Source organism: Coregonus clupeaformis, chromosome 2, assembly GCF_020615455.1.
Source record: "Coregonus clupeaformis isolate EN_2021a chromosome 2, ASM2061545v1, whole genome shotgun sequence".
In the NCBI taxonomy this organism is placed as follows: Eukaryota; Metazoa; Chordata; class Actinopteri; order Salmoniformes; family Salmonidae; genus Coregonus; species Coregonus clupeaformis.
In genome coordinates this window covers 2,078,161-2,104,202 of record NC_059193.1, presented here as the reverse complement: position 1 = coordinate 2,104,202, position 26,042 = coordinate 2,078,161, and the positions used below count along the sequence as shown (strand labels likewise).

The window sequence follows — 26,042 nt, the reverse complement described above, 5'->3', positions numbered from 1 at the left end:
TCTCTCGCCTAACGTTGAATTCATTCACTCTTAATTGTCCCTACTTTTCTTCAAAAAATACAAAAAACAACCACATGTTGCTTGGAAACATAACTGCTGTGTATATCGATGTACTGTAACACCCACAAGGTCACCACTAGTCCTGAGGGTTTTTTCTGTGTCACATCTTGTTTTCTGTTCCTGCTTCTGCTTCATTCTCTGAAGATAGAGGTTGGGGGAGAGGAGGGAGGGAGGAGCTAGAGGAACGTTGGATTGAGGTTGTTGTCTGGTCACATCTGCTGTTGTGCCCCCCTCCCCCCTGGCTGGCCCCCCTGGCTGGCCCCCCTGGCTACTAGCGCTCTCATGGGTCTTGTTGCAGCTCTGGCCCCCCTCTCTAGTAGCTGTGTAAATGTTTTGAGTATATGCCCATGGTCACGGTAGATGGTATTGCTAAAATCCCCCCAAAAACCAGAGGTTGTCTCTGACTGAGCATAAACAAATAAGAGTTATTTCTCTCTCCAAATCAACATATTGTCAATGTTTTGGTTACGTTGGTCAACATTTGCCACGTAACCAATAATGATCTTTTCCATTTTAGACCGGCATGGTTCTTTCTCAGGGTCTTTCCAGGGTGAAGTCCAGTCCAGAGTGTTAGGTCGGTCTGGGTATTCCAGCCACCTTGTCGCCCAACTAATAGACAATCAGTGGAACATTCCGGGGGCTGCTGTACTGTGTGCAGGAGGCTCCTGGAATGTCTCTGTCCTCTCCGGAATGGAATTTTCAGCATCCCGCAAATAACCAAGGCTATCCCTTCCCAAATGAACCTTCTTTCCTTAGACCCAGATTAAGGGCTTTGATATGTGTTCCGAGTGTATTAACTGTTCTCTACCAGGGAGTGTGTCTGTGTGAACTCAACTGTTCTCTACCAGGGAGTGTGTCTGTGTGAACTCAACTGTTCTCTACCAGGGAGTGTGTCTGTGTGAACTCAACTGTTCTCTACCAGGGAGTGTGTCTGTGTGAACTCAACTGTTCTCTACCAGGGAGTGTGTCTGTGTGAACTCAACTGTTCTCTACCAGGGAGTGTGTCTGTGTGAACTCAACTGTTCTCTACCAGGGAGTGTGTCTGTGTGAACTCAACTGTTCTTTTAGAATGGCTGACCTGCAGTTGCAGACATTGATTGTATTAACTGATGTGATGTTTCTTCAGAGGCTTTGATACTAGTGAGCAGTGTTTTGACCATGTTTTAATTTCAATTTGTCTCTTTGGGGTGTAAGCCATATCTCCCCACTAAATGATGAACCTTCTCTTTCCAGGTGCTTTGCTGATGAGAACACTTAACATTTAGGATTGATATAATTTGATACTTTTTATTTCAATATTCCTCTTTCATAGCAAGTGTGTACTGTCCACTGTTGTCACCCCCAAAAAATGAAGCAAAAAAGCACCCGAATCTTACTGACTCAACCATATTCCTCCTTAGATTCTGTGAAATGTGTCATGGGCTATACTCAAAGGTTTACTACTGTTGAACACAAGGTAGCACCGCTCTGCATGGGTTCAGTCTATATAGTCCGTTTGGGTGTTTCTTGTGCTGTTGCGTATCTAGCTATAAACTTTAGATCTGCTTGGCTGCTGCAGTTTTTGTTTTCTCCACATCAACATAATCAGTGACTGACCCTCCTCACCTCCCTCCCCCTGAGCATGACCAAAACAAGTAACCTATCTGTGTCCAAGCTTCTGTCCTCTATGGATGTGTTCTCGTCCAGAACATCGCCCCAGAACATGCCTCGATTTTTCTTGCATTTTGAATAACATGAACCGAGGGTTGGATTTTTGGAGCTGGATTTTTTAAAATGATATTTACTACTACTACTACTCCCCTCAAAACAGTTGCGTTGTTTTCTCAATGGTTTGTTGAATCCCCGAGAGTTTTCTTGAGGTGTGAAAGCCGACGGTAAGAGACATATGTCCCACGACCCACTAACTGTTGACTGGTTTCTTCCACCACTGAGTGCTCAGTCTCAGTCCGAGGAAAGACGGTAACAAAAGTGATCAGGGTTGACAACGACACACCGATTGACCGTAGCCTCCGGGACTAGTCCTCACTGCATACTTGCATGTCTTGTTGAGAGTTTCACAACAAAATCAATGGTGTTTTTTCATGTCCCCCGTCCCAAACTCACCGCAATTGACCCATTAAAAACAAAGCCCCATTTATTTTGTGTCCATGGTTTGAACTGCAATTGAAAATGCTAAATGTATGTGTGTATGATTCTATGTTGAGACTGACTGTGTGTCCCCCTTACCCTCCCTCCCCCCAACAGATCCGGGTAGTGAATGCATTCCGCAGCTCCCTGTCCCCCTATGAGGGGCTGGAGAAACCAGAGTCTCGCAGCTCCATCCACAACTTCATGACCCACCCAGAGTTCAGGATAGAGGACTCGGAGCCCTCCATCCCCCTCATCGACGACACCGACGCCGAGGATGATGCCCCCACCAAGCGCAACTCCGCCTCCCCCCGCAACGCCACGCCCACCCCTCCTTCCCCGTCACTCGAGCCGACGCCCTCACCCAACCAGAACAATAATGCAGTGGAGAGCGGCAACAACCACCTCTACGTGGAGGGCAACAAGGCAGCAGGGACCCCCTCGGCCCCAGGGAGCCCCTTACACAGCCTGGAGACCTCCCTCTGATTCTGAGCCAGCTCCCCCACCCCTCATCCACTACTACTACCACCACCACGGCCACTTTTCTACCCACGATCAGGAGCTCGCCTCGGAGGAGGAGAGACGGCAGAGGAGAAGAGGAAAGGCGGGGGAGAGTGGAATGGAGAGTGGATAGTCTTCTGTAAGCTTAGAGCTTGGGCTGGACTGAAACAAGAGCAAACATTCACGAGAATGTAGGGTTTGGTTTTGATGATTTTCTTTTATTTAATTAGAAATTGTATTTTCTTTAAAAAATACCCCTCTGGCAATGTGCGGGCTTCTTTTGTCTCCACCCCTCCCTCATTGATAACTTTTAGGTTGTTCTTGGTGCAAGAGGGGTGAATATAAACTCAGATTGAAAGTGACCTGTTTTTTTTTTTTGTAATATTATTATTTTTATGAGGGTGGAGGTCCTCCTCCTGGCTTGAAGATCAGCTGTATGAAATTAAAGACAACCTTTAGCTTCTCTTTATCTGAATGGTGTTGTATATTTATGTCTTTGGCCCTTGCTCATTCAGAAAAGTTTTTTCTGCTCCATTGGCTGTTAATATTTTTAATTATTTATGTTTTTGGAAAAAGCAGGTCTGTTTACAAAGTTTGTAGATACTTTTTTTCTGTTTGTAGACGAAAGAGCTTCCTGACGTACGATGCAGAAAAATGAGGGACAGAGTAAAACATTGAATAAGAGGACTATTTCAGATACTGCTGTATTTTCAGGAAAAAAGGGTGTTTCTATTGAAACTTAACTCTTTTTGCCTGCAATTTTTATTTGTTATATATTTGTAGATAAATTGAAACCTTCTAGCCAAACAGATAAACACTAAGGCTTGTATAGCGAAGCGGTCCATTGGGGGGGGTGGAGAGTTTCAACAGGAGAGGGAAGGGGTAAGAACCACCAAGGGACTCTATCCATTCACATTTCTATAAATATTTACCATGTTCATTGCTTTAGCAGTTTCAATGTTCCATTTTTCTCGTTCACAGGGAAACTCAAAAGTCCTGTTTCTCATTTCCTTAATTGTGGGTTAAGGGGAGGGGTATTAAAATCATAGTATTTTTTTACACTTTAAGAGTTCATAAAGGGAGTTTGGCAGTTGGTCATCATATTGAGAATCAGTTCTGTTTTTCTTTTTTTTTACTCAGCGAAACTTCAGGCCCTGCCAATGTACAATATTGTTTACTCAGGCATAGAAAATGGTTGAATTTAAAACGGATTCTATAAATTAAGAAAACATTTTAACTTCACATTTTTGGTCTTTAGGTAGTAAAATATTGTATTGGTAAAAAAAAAAAAAAGCAAGTGGATTATTTTCATGTTTTATTCAATTATTTTCATTTATTTTTATGAAAACTTAAATTCCCCCTCAATTTCTGGGTTGTTGATGTTTTAAAAATCAACCCCCCCCTCCTAAGACTCCTTTCACAGTCATAAATGTTGCTGCATTTAATTTGTTTGTAGAATATTTTTGACACCTGATATACTGGAAAAACTAAAAGATTGACACACACACATTTTTAAAGAATAAAAAGATTAGGCATACACTGGTAACTGCACAGGGGTACTTTGTTTCATAACACCTCCCTTGGGAACATTTTTATACAGACAACCATACAAATTGTACCTTTGTATTTTTATGGAAACGCAGACGATAACTTTCAACCTACTGAACCAGAGTTTTGGGGTTTGACACAAATTACACAATGGAACATTTGGGACTGGGTGGGGCGCTCAATAAAAAGGGTTGCAATTGGTTCTGATGATAGGAATATTTTTCTCAGGGTGGCAAATGGTATGAAATAGGAGACTAGGCTTTTATATAGGCCTGTGGTCAAAATACTAACACATTTTTTAAATGTTGTGAAGTAGCTTGTCAGCCATGTTGGGTTGTTTTTGTTTAGGCAGCAGGGTGCAGATGATTCTGACTGTTAAGTCCCTCACCTGTTTAGACCTCTCACCCAAAGCTGGGTGTAGTGGGCCAAGAGAGGGGGGGACAGGGAGGAAAGGGATATGTTCAGTAGTTGCTCAATGACAATTATATTTTGGGAATAAATTGTTTTCCTTGTGTTTTTACAAATAAAAAAGCATCTTGAGATTGCAAAAATGAGAAATGGGAAGAAAAAAGAATCCATAAATTTGTTCTGTAGATTCTTCCTGTAACGGGAATGAATGTTTATCCATCTGTTTTATGGATTATTATTTTTTATCTTAACATTTGGAAATAAAAACTACTTCGTCTGTTTTTCTTGAGTAATTTAAATGATTATCGTGATTGGATTTACATTTGAAACTTGTCGAGTAATGTGTATGGTTTTTAAAAATAAAAAATTGATATTTAGCCTAAATACAGTCATGTTTTTCATTTATCATGCATAACAGGCCACCTTAAAGGACAAGTGCACTTAAAAAAAAAATCTGTATTTTGGATGAAAAAGGCACATAGCCTATGCACATGGAAAAGTATTCCTCAAGGCCAACAAAATGGAATAGAAATCAAATCAAATCAAATTTTATTGGTCACATGCGCCGAATACAACAGGTGCAGACATTGCAGTGAAATGCTTACTTACAGCCCTTAACCAACAGCGCATTTATTTTAAACAAAAAAAGTCAGAATAAAACAACAACAACAAAAAAGTGTTGAGAAAAAAAGAGCAGAAGTAAAATAAAGTGACAGTAGGGAGGCTATATATACAGTAAAATAAAGTGACAGTAGGGAGGCTATATATACAGGGGGGTACCGTTGCAGAGTCAATGTGCGGGGGCACCGGCTAGTTGAGGTAGTTGAGGTAATATGTACATGTGGGTAGAGTTAAAGTGACTATGCATAAATACTTAACAGAGTAGCAGCAGCGTAAAAAGGATGGGGTGGGGGGCAGTGCAAATAGTCCGGGTAGCCATGATTAGCTGTTCAGGAGTCTTATGGCTTGGGGGTAGAAGCTGTTGAGAAGTCTTTTGGACCTAGACTTGGCACTCCGGTACCGCTTGCCGTGCGGTAGCAGAGAGAACAGTCTATGACTAGGGTGGCTGGAGTCTTTGACAATTTTGAGGGCCTTCCTCTGACACCGCCTGGTATAGAGGTCCTGGATGGCAGGGAGCTTTGCCCCAGTGATGTACTGGGCCGTACGCACTACCCTCTGTAGTGCCTTGCGGTCAGAGGCCAAGCAGTTGCCATACCAGGCGGTGATGCAACCAGTCAGGATGCTCTCGATGGTGCAGCTGTAGAATTTTTTGAGGATCTGAGGACCCATGCCAAATCTTTTTAGTCTCCTGAGGGGGAATAGGCTTTGTCGTGCCCTCTTCACGACTGTCTTGGTGTGTTTGGACCAGGGACGGCCTGTTCAATAGGGCGATATGGGCGACGCACTGCCAAACGGGAAAAGGAAGGGATTTTTTTTCTAATCAATTATATCACGGCAACAGTAGTTATCAGTGTTCACGTCTGATCTGCCAGCCACTAAATGTCAAATCAGGCTGAAGTCGTGCTTCAAATGGCCCCGCCCGTTTTTGGGGCGATTTCAGTCAGGTTGAAAATCGCCCAGAAGTCTCTCATAGCCTGTCATGTAAAATCTATTTTTTTCAAATTTCAAAGCTTTCAATACATTCTCTATGGGTGTCTGTGGGCTTGCACTTACGCGCTTTCGTCATACGTGACGTAACCATGAACGTAACTAAGACAATAGCGGCTAGCAGCGTCTCTGTTGCGACCTGCAGTGTGGCGTTATTTTATGTTTTTAATTTGTAGACTTAGTTTACAAACATTCTGCCAACCCTGGATTTCCAGTGGTGGGTTTTGGACTGATCTTGTTGATCGTGTACATACCCGCTACGAACGGACTAAATAATGAAAACGCTGCTGGCAGCGGAATCCAATACAGCTGGGAGACTTGGCTGGATGACAGAGTCCCGGACAGAGAAGTGGAGCCGGCCGGCTTCACCCTGGTCAGAGCGGACCGCGATCCTGGTAAGAGAGCGACTCTGTACCCCGACATTGAACTGCTTTCTGTGTCATTGCGACCTTACTATCTGTCCCGTGAGTTCCCCCAATTGTTTGTTACCGTTGTGTACTGTTGATAATCACACGTTTACTGGAGAACTGAGACCAAGTAGAGACTTTGGACAGGGTGGATATGGTATAATAAAGGCAGTTTATTCAGAGGTAAAGATATCTGGAATCGCGTGCACGGACTCGTTTGTCAAACTCTTAGGGAGAAGAGAGCCCCGAAAACATTGTGTGCAGACATTTTATACAATAAATGATGTAGGTTGAATCTAGTAGTTCTGATCTTCTGATTGGTCCTGATGAGTTGGGCGAGGTCCCCTCCACTGTTGCATTGGCTCTGAGTCGGGTTCTCTGTCTTCAAATGTTCAGCCTAAAGAGAGGGGATTTGTGTGTGTGTGTGTGTGTTTAACAGTGATGATGTGTGTGTGTGTGTGTGTTATCAGTGATGATGTGTGTGTGTGTGTGTGTGTGTGTCCTCAGAGCAAGAACTCGTGAGTTGGAAGAACTGAGAGACCTATGGCGTGGGTGTTGTCCTTGGCCACCTGCTGACAAGGCTGACAAGATAGGACTATTTTGTCCATTGTTATAGGATAGGAACAGCATTGATTGAAAACAAACGCCCAACACAAAATGGGTCATGCACAAGATTTTAGTCAGACCAAGCTATAACATTATATATTTACTACGACAGTACATTCAACCAAAAGCTAATATAACAAAGGCATCAGAGATTATTTATAATCTGTCACAGAAACTGGAATCCATCTCCCCAGATCAGTCAATAAATGCTTCTGGTATTGACTTATATGCTGCCCCTGTCTTCATGTTGTTGCTGGACATATCTTTTTTAAAATGTGTGTAGGTCACCTAAATCATCAGAAAAATTGCCCCTCCTGAGAATTTTTTCAGGAGCCGCCACTGGTTTGGACCATGATAGTTCGTTGGTGATGTGGACACCAAGGAACTTGAAGCTCTCAACCTGTTCCACTACAGCCCCGTCGATGAGAATGGGGGCGTGCTCAGTCCTCTTTTTTTTCCTGTAGTCCACAATCATCTCCTTTGTCTTGGTCACGTTGAGGGAGAGGTTGTTGTCCTGGCACCACACGGCCAGATCTCTGACCTCCTCCCTATAGGCTGTCTCATCGTTGTCGGTGATCAGGCCTACCACTGTTGTGTCGTCGGCAAACTTAATGATGGTGTTGGAGTCGTGCCTGGCCATGCAGTCATGGGTGAACAGAGAGTACAGGAGGGGACTGAGCACGCACCCCTGAGGGGCCCCCGTGTTGAGGATCAGTGTGGCAGATGTGTTGTTACCTACCCTTACCACCTGGGGCGGCCCGTCAGGAAGTCCAGGATCCAGTTGCAGAGGGAGGTGTTTAGTCCCAGGATCCTTAGCTTAGTGATGAGCTTAGAGGGCACTATGGTGTTGAATGCTGAGCTGTAGTCAATGAATAGCATTCTCACGTAGGTGTTCCTCTTGTCCAGGTGGGAAAGGGCAGTGTGGAGTGCGATAGAGATTGCATCATCTGTGGATCTGTTGGGGCGGTATGCAAATTGGAGTGGGTCTAGGGTTTCTGGGATAATGATGTTGATGTGAGCCATGACCAGCCTTTCAAAGCACTTCATGGCTACAGACGTCAGTGCTACGGGTCGGTAGTCATTTAGGCAGGTTATCTTAGAGTTCTTGGGCACGGGGACTATGGTGGTCTGCTTGAAACATGTTGGTATTACAGACTCAGTCAGGGACATGTTGAAAATGTCAGTGAAGACACTTGCCAGTTGGTCAGAAGGTTGCAGATAAACTTCGGAATGACACAATTTCATTTGTATAACGTCTAAAGACGTGGACCACAGAGATTTGCAGTTTCCAAAAGGACGTATTTGGGTTTTGGATCCTTTGTTCATGTTTTATCTGTGCCTGTGACAGCATGAGTAAGTCTATCGCTGGTGGGATATGTTTCTCAAATCGAAGTGAAATCTAAAAAAATAAAAAGTTTCCGGAAACTTCTATAACATCCAAAATACAGATTTGGTTAAAAAAAAGTTAACGTGTCCTTTAATAATAGTATGATTCTGCCTGTAATGAAACCCTACTTCTGTCAGACGTCTGCTTAGTGCTTTAGTTGTCTTACATTGCCATCTAGTGGTACGTCTGGGTGGGTTTTGAAAGATACGCGGAAACTAGTAACCTGCCACTAACAATTCGTCCACTGGATGGCTGCAGATCGGTGATTTCCTCATGCATGGAGAAGAAAAATATAGGATAATATAATCATATATATATACACCACATTGACCTTGTCTCATTTTAATAATCAGCTAGAGATATTATGGCACTGATTATCAGTAGGATAATGCACGTTCCCTCGACTACTGTTCCATTGATTCATGCTATGAGCAGCCTTCCCTAAATAGTGTAATTGTTATTGTAATAGTCATTTTCAAATCAGTATATGATTTGTTCCATGAAAGTGGACATTTGGAAATGGATGCATGAATACAAAACCTCAAACACAGGTAGCATGCTTATTGGACATCCACACCGACAGATGGCTCCTGAAGATTTAGAGCTCAGCTCCCTGGCAATCCTCCATGCGACACTACAAAATAATACAATTTCCCCGACTCTGCACTAATGCAGTGCACTGGGCCAAGGTTCGAAACATACCCAGATGACCGGGACGCGGACGCTCTGAGCGCACAGGAATGACAGAACCGCGACTCGGCTGTAGGTAGGTACAGCACTGACAGTGCCCCAGGCGGAAGTGTTATTTTAGTGTCCAGAACTGACACATTTCCAAGAGGTAGGCTAATATTTTATTTTTAAAACGGAATGATAACATATCCTATTGTTGCAAGGAGACAGCGAGGTTTACCTGTAGCCCACTATTTTGACGATATTCCAAAGTCTAGTTCTGCCGACCATGTTGCTTCAAGAATGTATGAAGTATTTGGGTATCACATAATAGGTCTGGCACTTGTAAACCAGTCATGTGAAAGGGTGATATTAGCCTAAATTACATGTCGTGCTGTGACCCCAGTGTTGTCTTCATCCGTATATTCCAGAGTGCGTAATGCGATTCCGGCCCTCCTACCTAAGGAAAGATGAGGGAATGGTGGCTTCTTGTGGGCTTGCTGTGCATTCCTCTGCTGGCGGTCTACCTCCACATCCCTCCTCCCCAACTGTCCCCTGCCCTCCTGACCTGGCACTCTGCCGGAGCATTCTTCACTTTCAGGGGCAACAATATATTCTACAGAGGTAAGATTTGGCATCAGTAAGAGTAGAATGGAGGTATAGGGTCTATTCTCATTTGATTCATATTATATAAATCCAACCATTGTACATTTTGAACTTGCTTATGAATCCATATCCCTATCCCCTGCACATACCTGATAGTGGTGCACTGTACTGATCTTTAAAGACTAATTGAATGTGTGATTGAACCAATTGCACTTTATGGCATCGAGGTGTGGGGTACACTTGCAAATAAAGATTTCACCCAATGGGACAAACACCCCATTGAAACCCTGCATGCAGAGTTCTGTAACATTCTCCTACATGTCCAGAGGAAAACTACAAACAATGCATGCAGGGCAGAATTAGGCAAATATCCAATAATAATACAAACTAAAAAAATAGCTATTAAGTTTTGGAAACATCTCAAATACAGTGACCCCCTCTCATATCATTACCAAGCCCTGCAATGGCAAGAGCTGAGCAAAGAAAATAGTCCCCTCATCCAGCTGGTCCTGGGGCTGAGTTCACAAACCTGTTCTACTAACACACTGAAGCCTCAGGACCAGAACATCCAATCAATCAGAATAAACCAAATTACAACACAGTCAAATCAAAACTACATTACTTATTGGGAAACACAAGCACAAAGCAAAATGCAGTGCTATCTGGGCCTAAATCGACAGTACACATGGCAAACTATTTGACCATGGTTACTGATCAAAACCTTAGAAAAACTTTGACAAAGTACTGGCTCAGTGAGCACAGCCTTGCCATTGAGAAAGGTAGACACAGGAAAACCTGTCTCCCCGTAGATGAAAGACTGTGCAACTACTGCGCCACAGCAAACCCCAGACAGAGCTGCATTTCCTGACAAAATGTCAAAAATATAAAACAATTAGAGTCATTTCCCCAAATTTGAAACCCTTATTCAAGGTTTCAAAGACCTCTCTGATGAGAATAGGCTACCCGTCCTGTTGGGGGAAGACGCAGAGAGCTGTGGGTTGGCAGCGCACTACATTGCTGCCTGCCATAAAATGAGGGACAGTGTCTGACAGACTAACCAACCTGCACATGTCCTCTATGCCATTGTCATTGTTCAGTGTATGGTTCTTTTGACCCTTGGTTATTGTTGTTCCGTTGACAATATTGATAATTATTATTTTAATTATGTTAATATTGTAATTCTCCAAAGTAAGCTTTGGCAATATGTACATTGTTACGTCATGCCAATAAAGCAAATGTAATTTAATTGACAGGAGCACTGAAAGCATTATGGGGAAGTGTACTGTAATGTATTTGAACTGTCCAGTTGTCACAGATTAATGTGGACAAAAGAAAGAGGAAGAAACTGAGCTTTAATTAGCATTCCTTTACATTATTGAGATGCATGCAGTGATGCGTGGACTACTGTAGCCATCTAGTGTCTCCTTTTAAATCAGTACAGTGAACAGTCTGGACTGCTAAAAGTTGGAGCCCATGTTCAGATTAGTCATAATTTTAGCCCTTTACTTTACTGACCTTCTTTGACCTATGTAACATATTTTCATGGTACAGTGCCTTGCAAAAGTATTCATCCCCCTTGGCGTTTTTCCTATTTAGTTGCATTACAACCTGTAATTTAAATATATTTTTATTTGGATTTCATGTAATGGACATAAACAAAATAGTCCAAATTGGTGAAGTGAAATTTATAATCTTCCCAAAATAAATAACGGAAAAGTGGTGCGTGCATATGTATTCACCCCCTTTGCTATGAAGACCCTAAATAAGATCTGGTGCAACCAATTACCTTCAGAAGTCACATAATTAGTGAAATAAAGTCCACCTGTGTGCAATCTAAGTGTCACATGATCTGTCACATGATCTCAGTATATATACACCTGTTCTGAAAGGCCCCAGAGTCTGCAACACCACTAAGCAAGGGGCACCACCAAGCAAGCGGCACCATGAAGACCAAGGAGCTCTCCAAACAGGTCAGGAACAAAGTTGTGGAGAAGTCAGATCAGGGTTGGGTTATAAAAAAATATCAGAAACTTTGAACATCCCACGGAGCACCATTAAATCCATTATAAAAAAATTGAAAGAATATGGCACCACAACAAACCTGCCAAGAGAGGGCCGCCCACCAAAACTCACGGACCAGGCAAGGAGGGCATTAATCAGTAACAACAAAGAGACCAAAGATAACCCTGAAGGAGCTGCAAAGCTCCACAGCGGAGATTGGAGTATATGTCCATAGGACCACTATAAGCCGTACACTCCACAGAGCTGGGCTTTACGGAAGAGTGGCCAGAAAAAAGCCATTGCTTAAAGAAAAAAATAAGCAAACACGTTTGGTGTTCGCCAAAAGGCATGTCGGAGACTCCCCAAACATATGGAAGAAGGTACTCTGGTCAGATGAGACTAAAATTGAGCTTTTTGGCCATCAAGAAAAACACTGTCTGGCGCAAACCCAACACCTCTAATCACTCCGAGAACACCATCCCCACAGAGAAGCGTGGTGGCAGCATCATGCTGTGGGGATGTTTTTCCCTCGGCAGGAACTGGGAAACTGGTCAGAATTGAAGGAATGATGGATGGCGCTAAATACAGGGAAATTCTTGAGGGAAACCTGTTTCAGTCTTCCAGAGATTTGAGACTGGGACAGAGGTTCACCTTCCAGCAGGACAATGACCCTAAGCATAATGCTAAAGCAACACTTGAGTGGTTTAAGGGGAAACATTTAAATGTCTTGGATTGGCCTAGTCAAAGCCCAGACCTCAATCCAATTGAGAATCTGTGGTATGACTTCAAGACTGCTGTACACCAGCGGAACCCATCCAACTTGAAGGAGCTGGAGCAGTTTCGTCTTGAAGAAGGGGCAAAAATCCCAGTGGCTAGATGTGCCAAGCTTATAGAGACATACCCCAAGAGACTTGCAGCTGTAATTGCTGTAAAAGGTGGCTCTACAAAGTATTGACTTGTGGGGGGGGGGGGATAGTTATGCACGCTCAAGTTTTGTTCTGTTCCACAATAAAACATATTTTGCATCTTCAAAGTGGTAGGCATGTTGTGTAAATCAAATGATACAAACCCCCAAAAAAACATTTTAATTCCAGGTTGTAAGGCAACAGAATAGGAAAAATGCCAAGGGGGGTGAAAGCGTTCACAAGCCACTGTACGTGATGAACGATGTGTATGCTTGACTTTTTCCTCTGTCAGAGACCTATGGTGCTGTAGGCAGCTCTGATGTAGTCATCCTCCTCCATGGCTTCCCTACCTCCAGCCTTGACTGGTACAAGGTAAGCTGATAAGAGAAAGGGGCTTGTCTATAGAATTATGCACAGATTTGATCGATTGGTTTGCTGGGATAGCTCTTAATCCATTATTGTACAATCTCTGATGGTAGATTGTGAACAGGGCCATGTTCAATAGGGCACACAGTAGCAAATTGTTTTGCAACAGGAAACAAAAACAAGCATTTTTGGACAAGTTCAGGTAGTACCCAATTTCAGTTGTCTTATGAACATGATCCAGGTATCTGGACAGGTGTCTTAATGCCAGGTGTGTTTCTGTCTTACAGATATGGGAGCCCCTGAATCAGCGCTTTAACCGAGTCATTGCTCTGGACTTCCTTGGCTTTGGCTTCAGTGACAAACCTGTGAGTCGCAGGCTATGACAGACTTGAGTTTTGGTCTATATTGTCTAGGAGGCATCAGTTAGAAAGCCAGGGAATCTACCAGGGAGAGAAACGTACACATTAACCCACAAACAGTGCCAACAGTAATGACAAAGCAAGTGAACAAAGGAAAAGTGACGATGCATTAACAGAAATGATCCAAATAGGCACTTTTTGCTCTAGCTAAGGTTCTCACCTATACTGACATGATGTCTCCCTGACAGAGGCCCCACCGCTACTCCATCTTTGAGCAGGCCAGCGTTGTGGAGGCGTTGGTGTCCCACCTGGGTCTGACAGAGCGGAGGGTCAACCTGCTCTCCCACGACTATGGAGACACTGTGGCCCTGGAACTACTCTACAGGTGAGCTCAGCTGCACCAAGTAGAATCAAGTTGCCCCTAGACACTGACCTTGGGTCAATTTGCATCCCCCCCCCCCCCACCCACCCCACTAATTGGTTAAGGTTAGGCTTGGAAGCCAATCCTGGAGGAACCATCAGTACTGAATCTCAATAGCCTAGTGTTTTCCCTTCAATTACCTGACAACAGGAAAGTTGAAATATGGTGGATGCTATAGATCTTTTTCCAACTGACCCCTTCCCCATCTTTGTATCTCACAGGAGTGACCACAACAGGACAGGACACTTGACCATCAACAGCCTCTGTCTGTCCAATGGAGGTAGAGTACAGTTCCAACTCTTTTCCTGATTGGCTACAGGTAGCACAAATGGCCAAACCATACTTTAGTAAGATGTACCATTTTAATGGACAAACCAAACAAACAAAAAAACAAAGTAATTTATTCAAAGTTGTAGAGCACTATAACCAAATGATATCAGGAGCCAGGTTAATACAGAGCTGCTGAGCCAGAAAAAGAAAAGAGGGAGGGGGAGGGGGGGAGTGTTAAAGCTGCAACACATCATAAATTAAATAACAGAAATCAGATGTAAAAACCTTACCTAGTAGCCATGTAGTGACAATACTGATGGTACCCAGACAAATACACCCTGGGAAGACTCCAACCAGACACTACCCTTAGCCTGGGAACAACCATTGTTGTAGCCAACAAGAAATATGGATTATTAATGAAGTTGCATCAATACTAAGAAATCATGAACATAAACCAGAAGATATCAGAACCTTACCTGGTTGTTCTGCTCATGCCAAGGAATCTTGTTAGAGCCAGGGCCCCCAATGGTGCAGTAAAGGGTCTTCTCCACCCTGGAAAGACTCCCCACTAGGCTCTGGCGCTTCAGGCTCTGGCTGTTCTTCCTGAACCTGCTGGTTGCTGCTGGAGCTGACATGAGCTAGTCGGTATGGAACGGGAATAGAGCCTTCAGCCTCACCCTTAGGAGGAGAGGGGGGAAAGCATATGCTCGTCGGTCTCGCGCCGACTATTGCCGTGCTCATAGACGCTCTCAAAGTGAGAGTTCTCCCCTGCCTGGAACTCTAGGTCAGCAGGATCAGGGTGTGACCCTCTTCGATGGAAAGAGCTGGTCCTATAAACTGGGGAAGGAACAAACAAATGTAAAACGTTAATGTTAATTTCAGATAAATAAAGAACTTCAAAAAACTCAAGCAAACAGAGCACTCTAGAGTTGCTCTTACCTTGTTGATAAGGATAGCAATGAACATCCCAGCTCAGCAAAGAGGAGGCCCCTACAGGCAAAGGGTTTGAATGTTAAACAACATACTCAAAGTAATGAACGTAACATTGATCTTGCCACTATCTTACCCTGAGCCAATACTAGCAGCCATGATGCCCAATGAACAGTGCTGGTGAAGTGAGGAGAAGAGACTCTGGAGTATATTTATATGTTGTGTGTAGCGTACAACCTTTAACCAATCAGAGCCTGATTAGACAAAGATGGGCAGCTGGTGTAAACTCACCTGTCTTGTCCAATTATAAATATATATTTTTTACTAAGGCTGCGTTTACACAAGCAGCCCAATTCTAATTTTTGTCCACTAATTGGTATTTTGACCAATCACATCAGATCTTTTCACATCAGCTCTTTTTCAGAGCTGACCTGATTGGTCAAGAGACCAATTAGTGAAAAAAATATATCACAATTGCAGCCTATGACACCTGCAGCTGTGGCCCGCAGGCTGCTATTTGAGTATCTGGGCTAGGCTGGAACTAAAGCCTGCACACCCTGCTTCTCGCTAGCACCAGAGTTGCTCACCCTTGGATTAACCCCTCATTCAATTCAGTGATTTTCTGTTCTTACAAATTCCCCTACTCCGAGTCATACACACTATACCGCAATAGTTTCCTATGGGTTAGTGCTATCTGGAATCCTTGGGACGTCCCTACCCTAAACTCTAATCCCCTCAAACTCAACTCTGGACCTTGAAGCCAGTTCCACTGCATTTTTTCATTGTTCCCCTCTGATCAGGGACTGATTTAGACCTGGGACACCAGGTGTGTGCAGTTAATTAGCAGGTAGCACAGAAAACCCCTACCCTAACCCTTTTAAATGTAAACGTCAATGGGGGAGGGGTAGGGATATCCCAAGGATCCCGGATAGCAAGGACCATTTCATATGTGTACAATGTAGATTACCGGTCAAGAACTCCATGTAAAAGTGATACATTGCTTTGATAGCCTTTGTCTTACTGTTAACTTGCCATGTTTGGTTATGTAGTATTTTATGTAAGTACATGTTTTTTTTTCTTAAACAGGAATATTCCCTGAAACACACCATCCCAGATTCCTTCAGAAGGTTAGTCAACATTTACTGTGGATATTCTGGATTATGACTGCTTATTGTTGTTCTGTTGGATCATCGCCATGCTGTTTCCCACACAGCTCCTCAAGGACTCCAGCTTCCTCTCTTCGGTGCTGACCCGTCTCACCAACTACATGGTCTTCTCTAAAGGGTACATGCCTGTGTTCTCACATACAGTATCAGGAAACGTATACTGTACACATTGCTTGAATCTTTAATGTGGACACAGAAGCTAACATGAGCTCAAGCTAACAGGGTTACAGCAAGGGGCTCCGTCATTGATATTTTTTCATTGTGTAATTTGAATTATCTGCAGTCAAACCTTGAGTACGTTTACATGCACAGTCATACTTCGATATTAAACTGATTATGGCAGTAGGCCGATTATGCAATAGTAATGTAAACACCTTACTCTGTTTATCTTGATCGGCGTGGGGTCAAAATCTAAGTAAGTATACGACAATTACCTGGTTTTCAGAATATATTTTTTGAATTATTAGTACAAGTAAACACCTTCATCGGAGTTCCAGCCGTGCATTTGTTCTGCGCATGTGCTGGCACCAGCCTAGCAAGCCTCGCTCTTTGCGCGGCTTTTTTTTTACGCGCGTCTACACGCTTGAATTAAAATGCAAGGTAGTGAATGAGAGAACGGACTGCACAGTAGTTGGCGGCATGCAACTTTAACGTTTGTTTGCGGCCCGCCATTATATCATAGAACAACAGAACGGGCGAGCGTTAACTGCATCATAGCGTGTCAAATTAAAAAGCAAGTCTATTTTTTTCGCTTCTACGCGAAGCAATGCTGGTAAAAGGAGCGGATAAATTGCCAGAAAATAATAATAAATGTTTGTGTATTGTTACGTCTGGAATTGTGACATGTTTAGTTAAAGTATCTATTTAGTGCCAAATAATGCATATTTGAAAACTATAACGTTATGCCTACCTGTGTTGATTTCGATCACAGCCATATAGCTTGGGCTAGGAAACTTGAGGAACTCTGATTTCAAGAGAGAATACTAGTATGTAGAAAGAATAAGACTAGCTAAATTCTTTATAAACTGCTCGGGTGTATTAGCAAAAACTCCCCTCACATTCGTGAGCTAACATAACTGTTTAAAGCTGGCACGTACGGAGGCTCCTGTAGGACATATAAGGTTACTCAAAAGGAACACAGCAATAATTCATAAGGGCTACATAGCGAACATAACATATACAACTCTGGTTGACAATTAAATTGGCATATGCTACACTGTGTATGTGAATTGACGCACTCTAATCTCGCAAGCAAATGTTGACGGCGTCTCTCTGTGGTTTCGGCTTCAGAAGTAGTTTTCACATACAAACTTTATATGTCCGAATTTAGAATCAAATGCTTCCCAAAAATAACGTGGTCGCGGTGGTAGAATATATATTTTATTATACTTTTACCCCCTTTTCGCCACAATTTCGTGAAATCCAATTGGTAGTTAGACTTGAATTTTGATTGGCGATTATCTGCATTTATCAGTGCCATCAGGTAACCTGATTTCCGACGTGTCCATGTAAACACGATTATTAGGGAGATCGTTATTCTTGCAAAGCATATAAACATTTTAATCGAACTATTATATTAATGACTATCCACAATAATCGCATTATTGTGTGCATGTAACCGTAATATGACATATTTTACAGTAAGATAACATTGTTGGCAAGCGAACTAGGCACGAGTGTGCCAGCTCTTATGTGCATTCAGCTAAATAATAAACCCCTCAACCATTTTACTGTTTCAAAGCTGAACACAACATTTTATTTAAATGTTATGAAGGTATTTATATTTGTTGCAAAGCATAGCTTACGAAATAAACCGAGTAAAAACATGGAGGATTACCTAACCAGCACTCAATTGCGTTTGAGCGAACATATTTCATGTACTGTAAAGATATACCATTTACCCTGTTTACTCTTGGTTTCATGTCAGGCTTGGGGACGTGTTTGGTCCTTACACCCAGCCCACAGACGCGGAGTTCTTTGACATGTGGACAGGGGTCCGCTTCAATGATGGGAACCTGGTCATGGACAGGTACTGTACCGTACACTGTGTTTTCAGACCTCACTAGTCAAATACCTATACATACGGAATAGAGTAGATACTAGACAGATCTCTGACTCATTTGAAACTAACATGGCTAGTCAAATTTGGTGTTATTTGATACATTGTTATAGGTGGAAAATATTGATTTCAAAAATGAATTTTAACCCAACCAAATTGCACTGAATAAATGTGCAAATTTTCCATCTAAATTATAATATACTGTATATAAACAGATAATTGTTTCCATATGCATAGATTATATTGTAACCCTTGTACTTTTCTTTTGATTGCATTGATTAAGATAAGATAGTTTCCCGTTTCTCCCTATACAGTGACTGATAAAAGTGATTGACTGATTGATCTGTGATTTAATAGTGATGGTAATAAGATTGCATATCCCTTCTCCACCTAGTATCCTGCAGTTTATTAACCAGAGGGACGAGCACAGAGACAGATGGGTTGGTGCTCTCACCTCTACTTTCATCCCTGGTGAGTTCTGTCTGTCTAGTTGCTGAACAATGACTGAAACATCAATGCCAGGTTTATGTGAAGTCTGTTACACAAGAGTGTCTCAAGTTATGATTGAACCTTTGATAACTGAATGATAACTAAAAATGAAATAATCTCATATACAGTGGGGAAAAAAAGTATTTAGTCAGCCACCAATTGTGCAAGTTCTCCCACTTAAAAAGATGAGAGATGCCTGTAATTTTCATCATAGGTACACGTCAACTATGACAGACAAATTGAGGAAAAAAAATCCAGAAAATCACATCGTAGGATTTTTTATGAATTTATTTGCAAATTATGGTGGAAAATAAGTATTTGGTCACCTACAAACAAGCAAGATTTCTGGCTCTCACAGACCTGTAACAACTTCTTTAAGAGGCTCCTCTGTCATCCACTCGTTACCTGTATTACTGGCACCTGTTTGAACTTGTTATCAGTATAAAAGACACCTGTCCACAACCTCAAACAGTCACACTCCAAACTCCACTATGGCCAAGACCAAAGAGCTGTCAAAGGACACCAGAAACAAAATTGTAGACCTGCACCAGGCTGGGAAGACTGAATCTGCAATAGGTAAGCAGCTTGGTTTGAAGAAATCAACTGTGGGAGCAATTATTAGGAAATGGAAGACATACAAGACCACTGATAATCTCCCTCGATCTGGGGCTCCACGCAAGATCTCACCCCGTGGGGTCAAAATGATCACAAGAACGGTGAGCAAAAATCCCAGAACCACACGGGGGGACCTAGTGAATGACCTGCAGAGAGCTGGGACCAAAGTAACAAAGCCTACCATCAGTAACACACTACGCCGCCAGGGACTCAAATCCTGCAGTGCAAGACGTGTCCCCTTGCTTAAGCCAGTACATGTCCAGGCCCGTCTGAAGTGCATTTGGATGATCCAGAAGAGGATTGGGAGAATGTCATATGGTCAGATGAAACCAAAATATAACTTTTTGGTAAAAACTCAACTCGTCATGTTTGGAGGACAAAGAATGCTGAGTTGCATCCAAAGAACACCATACCTACTGTGAAGCATGGGGGTGGAAACATCATGCTTTGGGGCTGTTTTTCTGCAAAGGGACCAGGATGACTGATCCGTGTAAAGGAAAGAATGAATGGGGCCATGTATCGTGAGATTTTGAGTGAAAACCTCCTTCCATCAGCAAGGGCATTGAAGATGAAACGTGGCTGAGTCTTTCAGCATGACAATGATCCCAAACACACCGCCCGGGCAACGAAGGAGTGGCTTCGTAAGAAGCATTTCAAGGTCCTGGAGTGGCCTAGCCAGTCTCCAGATCTCAACCCCATAGAAAATCTTTGGAGGGAGTTGAAAGTCCGTGTTGCCCAGCGACAGCCTCAAAACATCACTGCTCTAGAGGAGATCTGCATGGAGGAATGGGCCAAAATACCAGAAACAGTGTGTGAAAACCTTGTGAAGACTTACAGAAAACGTTTGACCTGTGTCATTGCCAACAAAGTGTATATAACAAAGTATTGAGAAACTTTTGTTATTGACCAAATACTTATTTTCCACCATCATTTGCCAATAAATTCATAAAAAATCCTACAATGTGATTTTCTGGATTATTTTTTCTCATTTTGTCTGTCATAGTTGACGTGTACCTATGATGAAAATTACAGGCCTCTCTCATCTTTTTAAGTGGGAGAACTTGCACAATTGGTGGCTGACTAAATACTTTTTTTCCCCACTGTAGATGAGTGATATACAGTGCCATCATAAGTGTATTCACACCCCTTGATTTTTTTCCACGTTTTGTTGTTACAGCCTGGATTTAAAATGGATTCAATTTAGATTTTGTGTCACTGATCTACACACAATACCCTATAATGTCAAAGTGGAATTGTGTTTTCTGAAATTTTTACTAATGAATAAAAAGTGCCTTGAGTCAATAACTGTTCAATCCCGTTGTTATGACAAGCCTAAATAACGTCAGGAATAAAAATGAATTTAACAAGTCAGATAATAAGTTGCATGGACTAACTCTGTGTGCAATAATGGTGTTAACATGATTTTTGAGTGACTACCTCATCTCTGTACCCCACACATACAATTATCTGTAAGGTTCCTCAGTCGAGCAGTGAATTTCAAGAACAGATTCAAGGACAATGATCAGGGAGGTTTTCCAATGCCTTGCAAAGAAGGGCACCTATTGGTAAATAAATTTAAAAAAGCAGACTTTGATTATCCCTTTTGAGCATGGTGAAGTTATTAATCACACTTTGGATCAGTCACTACAAAGATACAGGTGTCTTTCCTAACTCGGTTGACGGAGAGGAAGGAAAACGCTCAGGGATTTCAACATGAGGCCAATGGTGGTTTTAAACCAGTTACAGAGTTTAATGGCTGTGATAGGAGAAAACTGAGTATGGATCAAAAACATTGTAGTTACTCCACAAAACTAACCTAAATTACAGCGTGAAAATAAGGAAGCCTGTTAAGAATACAAATATTCCAAAACGCATCCTGTTTGCAATAAGACACTAAAGTAATACTGCAAAAAATGTCCTGAATACAAAGCATTATGTTTGGGGCAAATCCAACACATCACTGAGTACCACTCTTCATATTTTCAAGCATGGTGGTGGCTGCATCATGTTAGCGGTATGCTTGTCATCGGCAAGGACTAGGAGGGTTTTTTTTTTGGATTAAAAAACCAAACAGAATAGAGCTCAGCACAGTCAAAATCCTAGAGGAAAACCTGGTTCAGTCTGCTTTCCAACAGATACTGGGAGACAAATCCACCTTTCAGCAGGACAATAACCTAAAACATAAGCCAAATATACACTGGAGTTACTTACCAAGATGACGTTGAATGTTCCTGAGTGGCCTAAATTACAGTTTAGACTTAAATAGGCTTGAACTATGTCAAGACTTGAAAATGTCTGTCAAGCAATGATCAAAAACCAACTTGACAGAGCTTGAAGAATTCTTAAAAGAATAATGGACAAATATTGTACAATACAGGTTTGCAAAGCTCTTAGACATACCCAGCAAGACTCACAGCTGTAATCGCTGCCAAAGGTGAGTATAACATGTATTGACTCAGGGGGTTGAAGACCTATCTTATCCAAATATATATTTTATTTATTACAATAAAACATTTTAGAATTTTTCTTCCACTTTGACAGAGTATTTTGGGTAGATCGTTGACAAAAAAATGACAATTACATCTATTTTAATCGCACTTTGTAGCACAAGAAAATGTGGAAAAAGTCAAGGACTGTGAATAATTTCTGAAGGTTCTGTAATGACAGAAGGGCAATGGCAGGAAGTTTTAAGGATAATGATGTACTCTGTCTGTCATTAATTTAACTCAATCACTGCTGTTCTATCCGTTGATGTTGATTTCCTGCAATGGGTAGGTTTGTGCCTACTATGAAACTGCACAAAAACAAGTTACAGTGCCATGTCAGTTAGTACACTGAAGTTCTGAATGCTGTTGTACAGTGACTGTAAGCGGTAAAACTCCCCTCTGGTTTAGACTGAGGTGACCAGCGAGTCAGTCAATGAGGCTAAGCTACTTAGCGCAGACTAATACCTCCCAGGAGTTTATTAGCCCATCTGTGCCCCATTAAGGTTAGCTGGTAGTGGTGTGATCCATACCTCCCTCCCTACTACACGTGGTCCCCATCCCCATAGAATCCTTTTCAACACACTAGTTGTTGATACGTCAATCAACATCTCACCGCGAAGAGTTTCGGTCTGTCATCACCAGATGCATTGTAACATTCGATTGTTATGAGAAGGCATGTGGATTTAGTTAAATGCCCCCCCCCGTTAACCTTTAACACCTCTTCCATAATCCCTCTCTACCTCCTTGTCTTTCAGTTCATATGATCTATGGACCCCTGGATCCAGTCAACCCTCACCCCCAATTCATCCTCCTTTACCAGTAAGTGCACCTCCTCCATACTCTTATCCTACATGTGTTGCGTTATTAAAGGTGTTAGTGAGAGTTTCATTCACAGGCACTGGGTCATTGCTTAGGGTTGGATTGAAAAATCCTGTTTTTTCCTGTCTCAAATTAGGGAAAGGGGGATACCTAGTCAGTTGTACAACTGAAATATGATCTAATGTTTGGTCGATGACTAAAACGTGATTTTAATTTCTATGGCGTATCAAGTTTTATTTTGTCGTAGGGTACATAAGGTAGTACCTCTTCTCCTGTTGTTGGAGCACGAGCCTGTGTATTCCTTCTAATGTCTGCAATAATAGCAGAAATGAAAAGCCCTACACACAGACAAAGTATATTGTAGAGGTATTTTTGGGCTCAAAGCTCAGTCCATAGGTTGTGTAGAATGTTAAATGCACTCTCTTTGTCTGAGCAGTTTCTTACACACAGGTTTATCAAAGGACACTGAGTTGAAGGAGTTGGTGTCTAACAGTAATTGTCATTGCCTTGAATCGCCAAGGTCATGGGTTCAAATCCCATCCAATGCCGTTTTAACATGAACCTACTCTCTTCAGATGTCAACCTTTTAATATACCAAGTGTTTCCTAGTTAGTGTGAAGGGGTCTGTGGCGATGGTAGATGCTCCCTGCCTCACACAGTAGAAACATTTATTATCTCTAGCAACATCATCTCTTCCATAAAGTCCTATAGTAGTGCCAAGAAGTACACAACAGTCAGAGAAATCTACCACCTCTGTAGCTCAATTGGTAGAGCATGGCGCTTGTAACACCAGGGTAGTGGGTTCGATCCCCGGGACCACCCATACGTAAAAATGTATGCGCACATGACTAAGTCGCTTTGGATAAAAGCGTCTGCAAAATGGCATTATATTATTATTATTATTATTATTATTATTATTATTATTATATAATAGATGAGGTTGCTGGTTGGAATCCCTGTCCCGGCTCTGGATTGAAGAGGACCACCCTTCATCTCTGAGACGGGGAGCGAAGAGGACAGAAGAGGAGGCATGGTCCCTGTATTCAGAGATATAAATGCAGATGGTTATGCAATAATTCACCAGAAAAACATCATGGTTAAATCTTGAAGGGAAAAAAAGAGGATTGTTTAGACTTTGCTTCTGCTTGCCTTGAACTCTACCCACTTCTCCACCTCCATACCTGAACTGGTCCGTGTCAGTTGCTGGAGTTTCAGCTGGTCTAGTTTGCTCACTTCTTTGGACTCTCACCATTTTTCCAAACGATGCTTCCCACTGCTAATTACCGCCCCAGAGTCTCTGCCAAGTCTTTCCCTATGGACTCTGCTTGGATTCGAGCCCACAACCGCTCCGCTGAGAGGCACATGTTTTTCGCTTATGCCACCCTCTTTCATGACATCTTGGGCTCCTTCAACATAAGGTTTTAGTCCCAAAAGGGGAAAACAAGTATGTTCTTTGTAACTTTCGACATAGCCTCTGTGCCACAGGGAAAGGATATCTTGAGGCTACAGAACCACTCGGGTTTTGAACTATCATCTTGTTCTGCAAGCCAGTGACAATTCCACTCTGCCACTGCAGGATTTAGATAGTGATTTTTTAAAAATACTTTAAAGTTACTCAACATTCAACCCAAAGCATCAATGGAGAGGGGAAAACAGAGACGTGAATCAAGTAAGGTTCAAGTCCCCCCCCCCCTTTGTATTCCATACAATACTAAGTGCTGCATTGTAAATCGCACCTCTCACTGTTTATTAGTTCAGAGGTCCTCCTTAAACGGAATCTTTCTTACACTCTCAGGTTTTATTCCATGATGAACACCGGTACACTGACGTTTCACATTACGTGTTCCTCAGTTACCTGAGTACTGCACTTATAACCTAGTGGCCTAATGAGACACTGCAAGAAGAACAGGAAAATAAGATTATAATCAAAATAATAGCAAATAGCTCAAAATAATAATATGGTGTAGAGTTTATTGATAGGCGTTGGCCTAGATTCAATCAGATCAAGCGTTAACCGGCGATAGCCGACACCCGCATAACTGATGTTTTGATGGTGTAACTGCATTGGTGCTGTGCTTGATCATTGTCATGAAGCCACACCTGTCCCACTCGCGTTAAAGTTCAGAACAAGAAAGTGTAGCCTAAATAGAAATAATTACGCTCAAATAGAAAACATTATTTCATTTAATGATTTTCAATCAGCCTAATGGAACTGTAATTACATCTCACATTCTTGTTTGAAATTGTAAACAAGGCTGCATGGAATTTCTCTTAATGTGACTCCGTGCAGCCAATGGCATTGTCCGCTTTAGGTATAATGACGTGAGCTGCTTGTGGATTTGACAGTGCTAATGCAGTTCCACCTCCGACACTGCCAAAACAACCACTATGCAGAATTCAGCTAAACCAGAACTGATTGAATAGAGCCCTGAGACAAATGCTTTAAAAAAATGTGTATATACATATGTGGACAAAAGGTATTGGGGTTTCTGTATTTAGCCCTAGTCATTAATTTGGGTGTTACAGAATGCAAGTATTCCTTTTGTATGAATAAGTCCTCTTGTCCCTCCTAACCCAATGTTGTCATTGTCCTTCAGGAAACTGGTCCAGAGGTCCACTGTGTCGGTTCTGGATGAACACATCAGCCATTATCCCCAGCTGGAGGACCCTACTGGCTTCCTCAACGCCTACTTTAGCTTCATCAATGCCTTCTGAGCAACCTCACCAGCATTAGACAATCTGAACTTGACATCCGCGAGCATAACCTGGGTCATGTTCATTCGGGCTCACAACAGGAAGGATTTAAAATGTTTTGCACTGGGAAAACAAAAATATGAATTTCTTATTATGTGGTCCTCTGTAGCTCAGCTGGTAGAGCACGGCGCTTGTAACGCCAAGGTAGTGGTTTCGATCCCCGGGACCACCCATACACAAATGTATGCACGCATGACTAACAGCGTCTGCTAAATGGCATATTAATTAATTATTGGAGTCCAGCCCAGGTAGTCCCTCCCCATTTCAGTGTTTTCTTCCATTTGGTGCCTAATGAACACAAATATTCACATCTCCCATTGAAAACAATGCATGGTTTATGTGAGAAAAAAGTAGTGTGCAGAAGATTCAGATTCTGACTGGCTGGGTCGGTCGTGAACAAACACCCATAATTGAAAAACTTCAACCTGGATGAGAACTGTGCACATTGAATCATACCTGATATGACACACAGACA

At 42.3% G+C, this 26,042-nt stretch overlaps 2 protein-coding genes and 1 long non-coding RNA gene across 11 annotated transcripts in view; 2 read left to right on the top strand and 1 right to left on the bottom strand.

Moving 5' to 3' along the window:
- Positions 1-4,925, top strand: part of LOC121549909 (plasma membrane calcium-transporting ATPase 1-like) — a 65,969-nt gene extending 61,044 nt beyond the window's left edge. For 5 of the 7 annotated variants that reach the window (XM_041861919.2, XM_041861902.2, XM_041861911.2 and 2 more), the window contains one exon: positions 2,305-4,925. In XM_041861919.2, coding sequence (XP_041717853.2) covers positions 2,305-2,673 — 369 coding nt within the window. In that variant the 3' untranslated portion in view covers positions 2,674-4,925. Of the gene's footprint in view, positions 1-1,460; positions 1,517-2,304 lie in introns of all 7 variants that reach the window. The other 2 variants (XM_041861936.2, XM_041861927.2) reach the window with 2 other exon arrangements.
- A 4,347-nt stretch (positions 4,926-9,272) lies between these two features.
- Positions 9,273-25,734, top strand: LOC121549943 (mesoderm-specific transcript homolog protein). Of its 2 annotated transcripts, none has more exons than XM_041861947.2 (12): positions 9,273-9,418; positions 9,753-9,945; positions 13,126-13,205; positions 13,487-13,564; positions 13,807-13,943; positions 14,201-14,259; positions 16,266-16,306; positions 16,393-16,463; positions 18,273-18,374; positions 18,799-18,875; positions 22,750-22,813; positions 25,411-25,734. In XM_041861947.2, the coding sequence occupies exons 2-12, from the start codon at positions 9,792-9,794 to the stop codon at positions 25,526-25,528; spliced, it is 981 nt and encodes a 326-aa protein (XP_041717881.1). In that variant the 5' UTR covers positions 9,273-9,418; positions 9,753-9,791; the 3' UTR covers positions 25,529-25,734. The 2 variants fall into 2 exon arrangements, with proteins under 2 accessions (XP_041717881.1, XP_041717890.1); XM_041861956.2 differs by having other exon boundaries at positions 9,412-9,490.
- On the bottom strand, positions 14,365-18,265 carry LOC121549956. Of its 2 annotated transcripts, none has more exons than XR_005996884.1 (5): positions 17,256-18,265; positions 15,189-15,239; positions 14,726-15,086; positions 14,540-14,620; positions 14,365-14,441 (listed from the first exon to the last, which is right to left on the bottom strand). It is a non-coding gene; the product is annotated as an uncharacterized LOC121549956 (long non-coding RNA). The 2 variants fall into 2 exon arrangements; XR_005996883.1 differs by having other exon boundaries at positions 14,365-14,438.
- Positions 25,735-26,042: the final 308 nt, after the last annotated feature.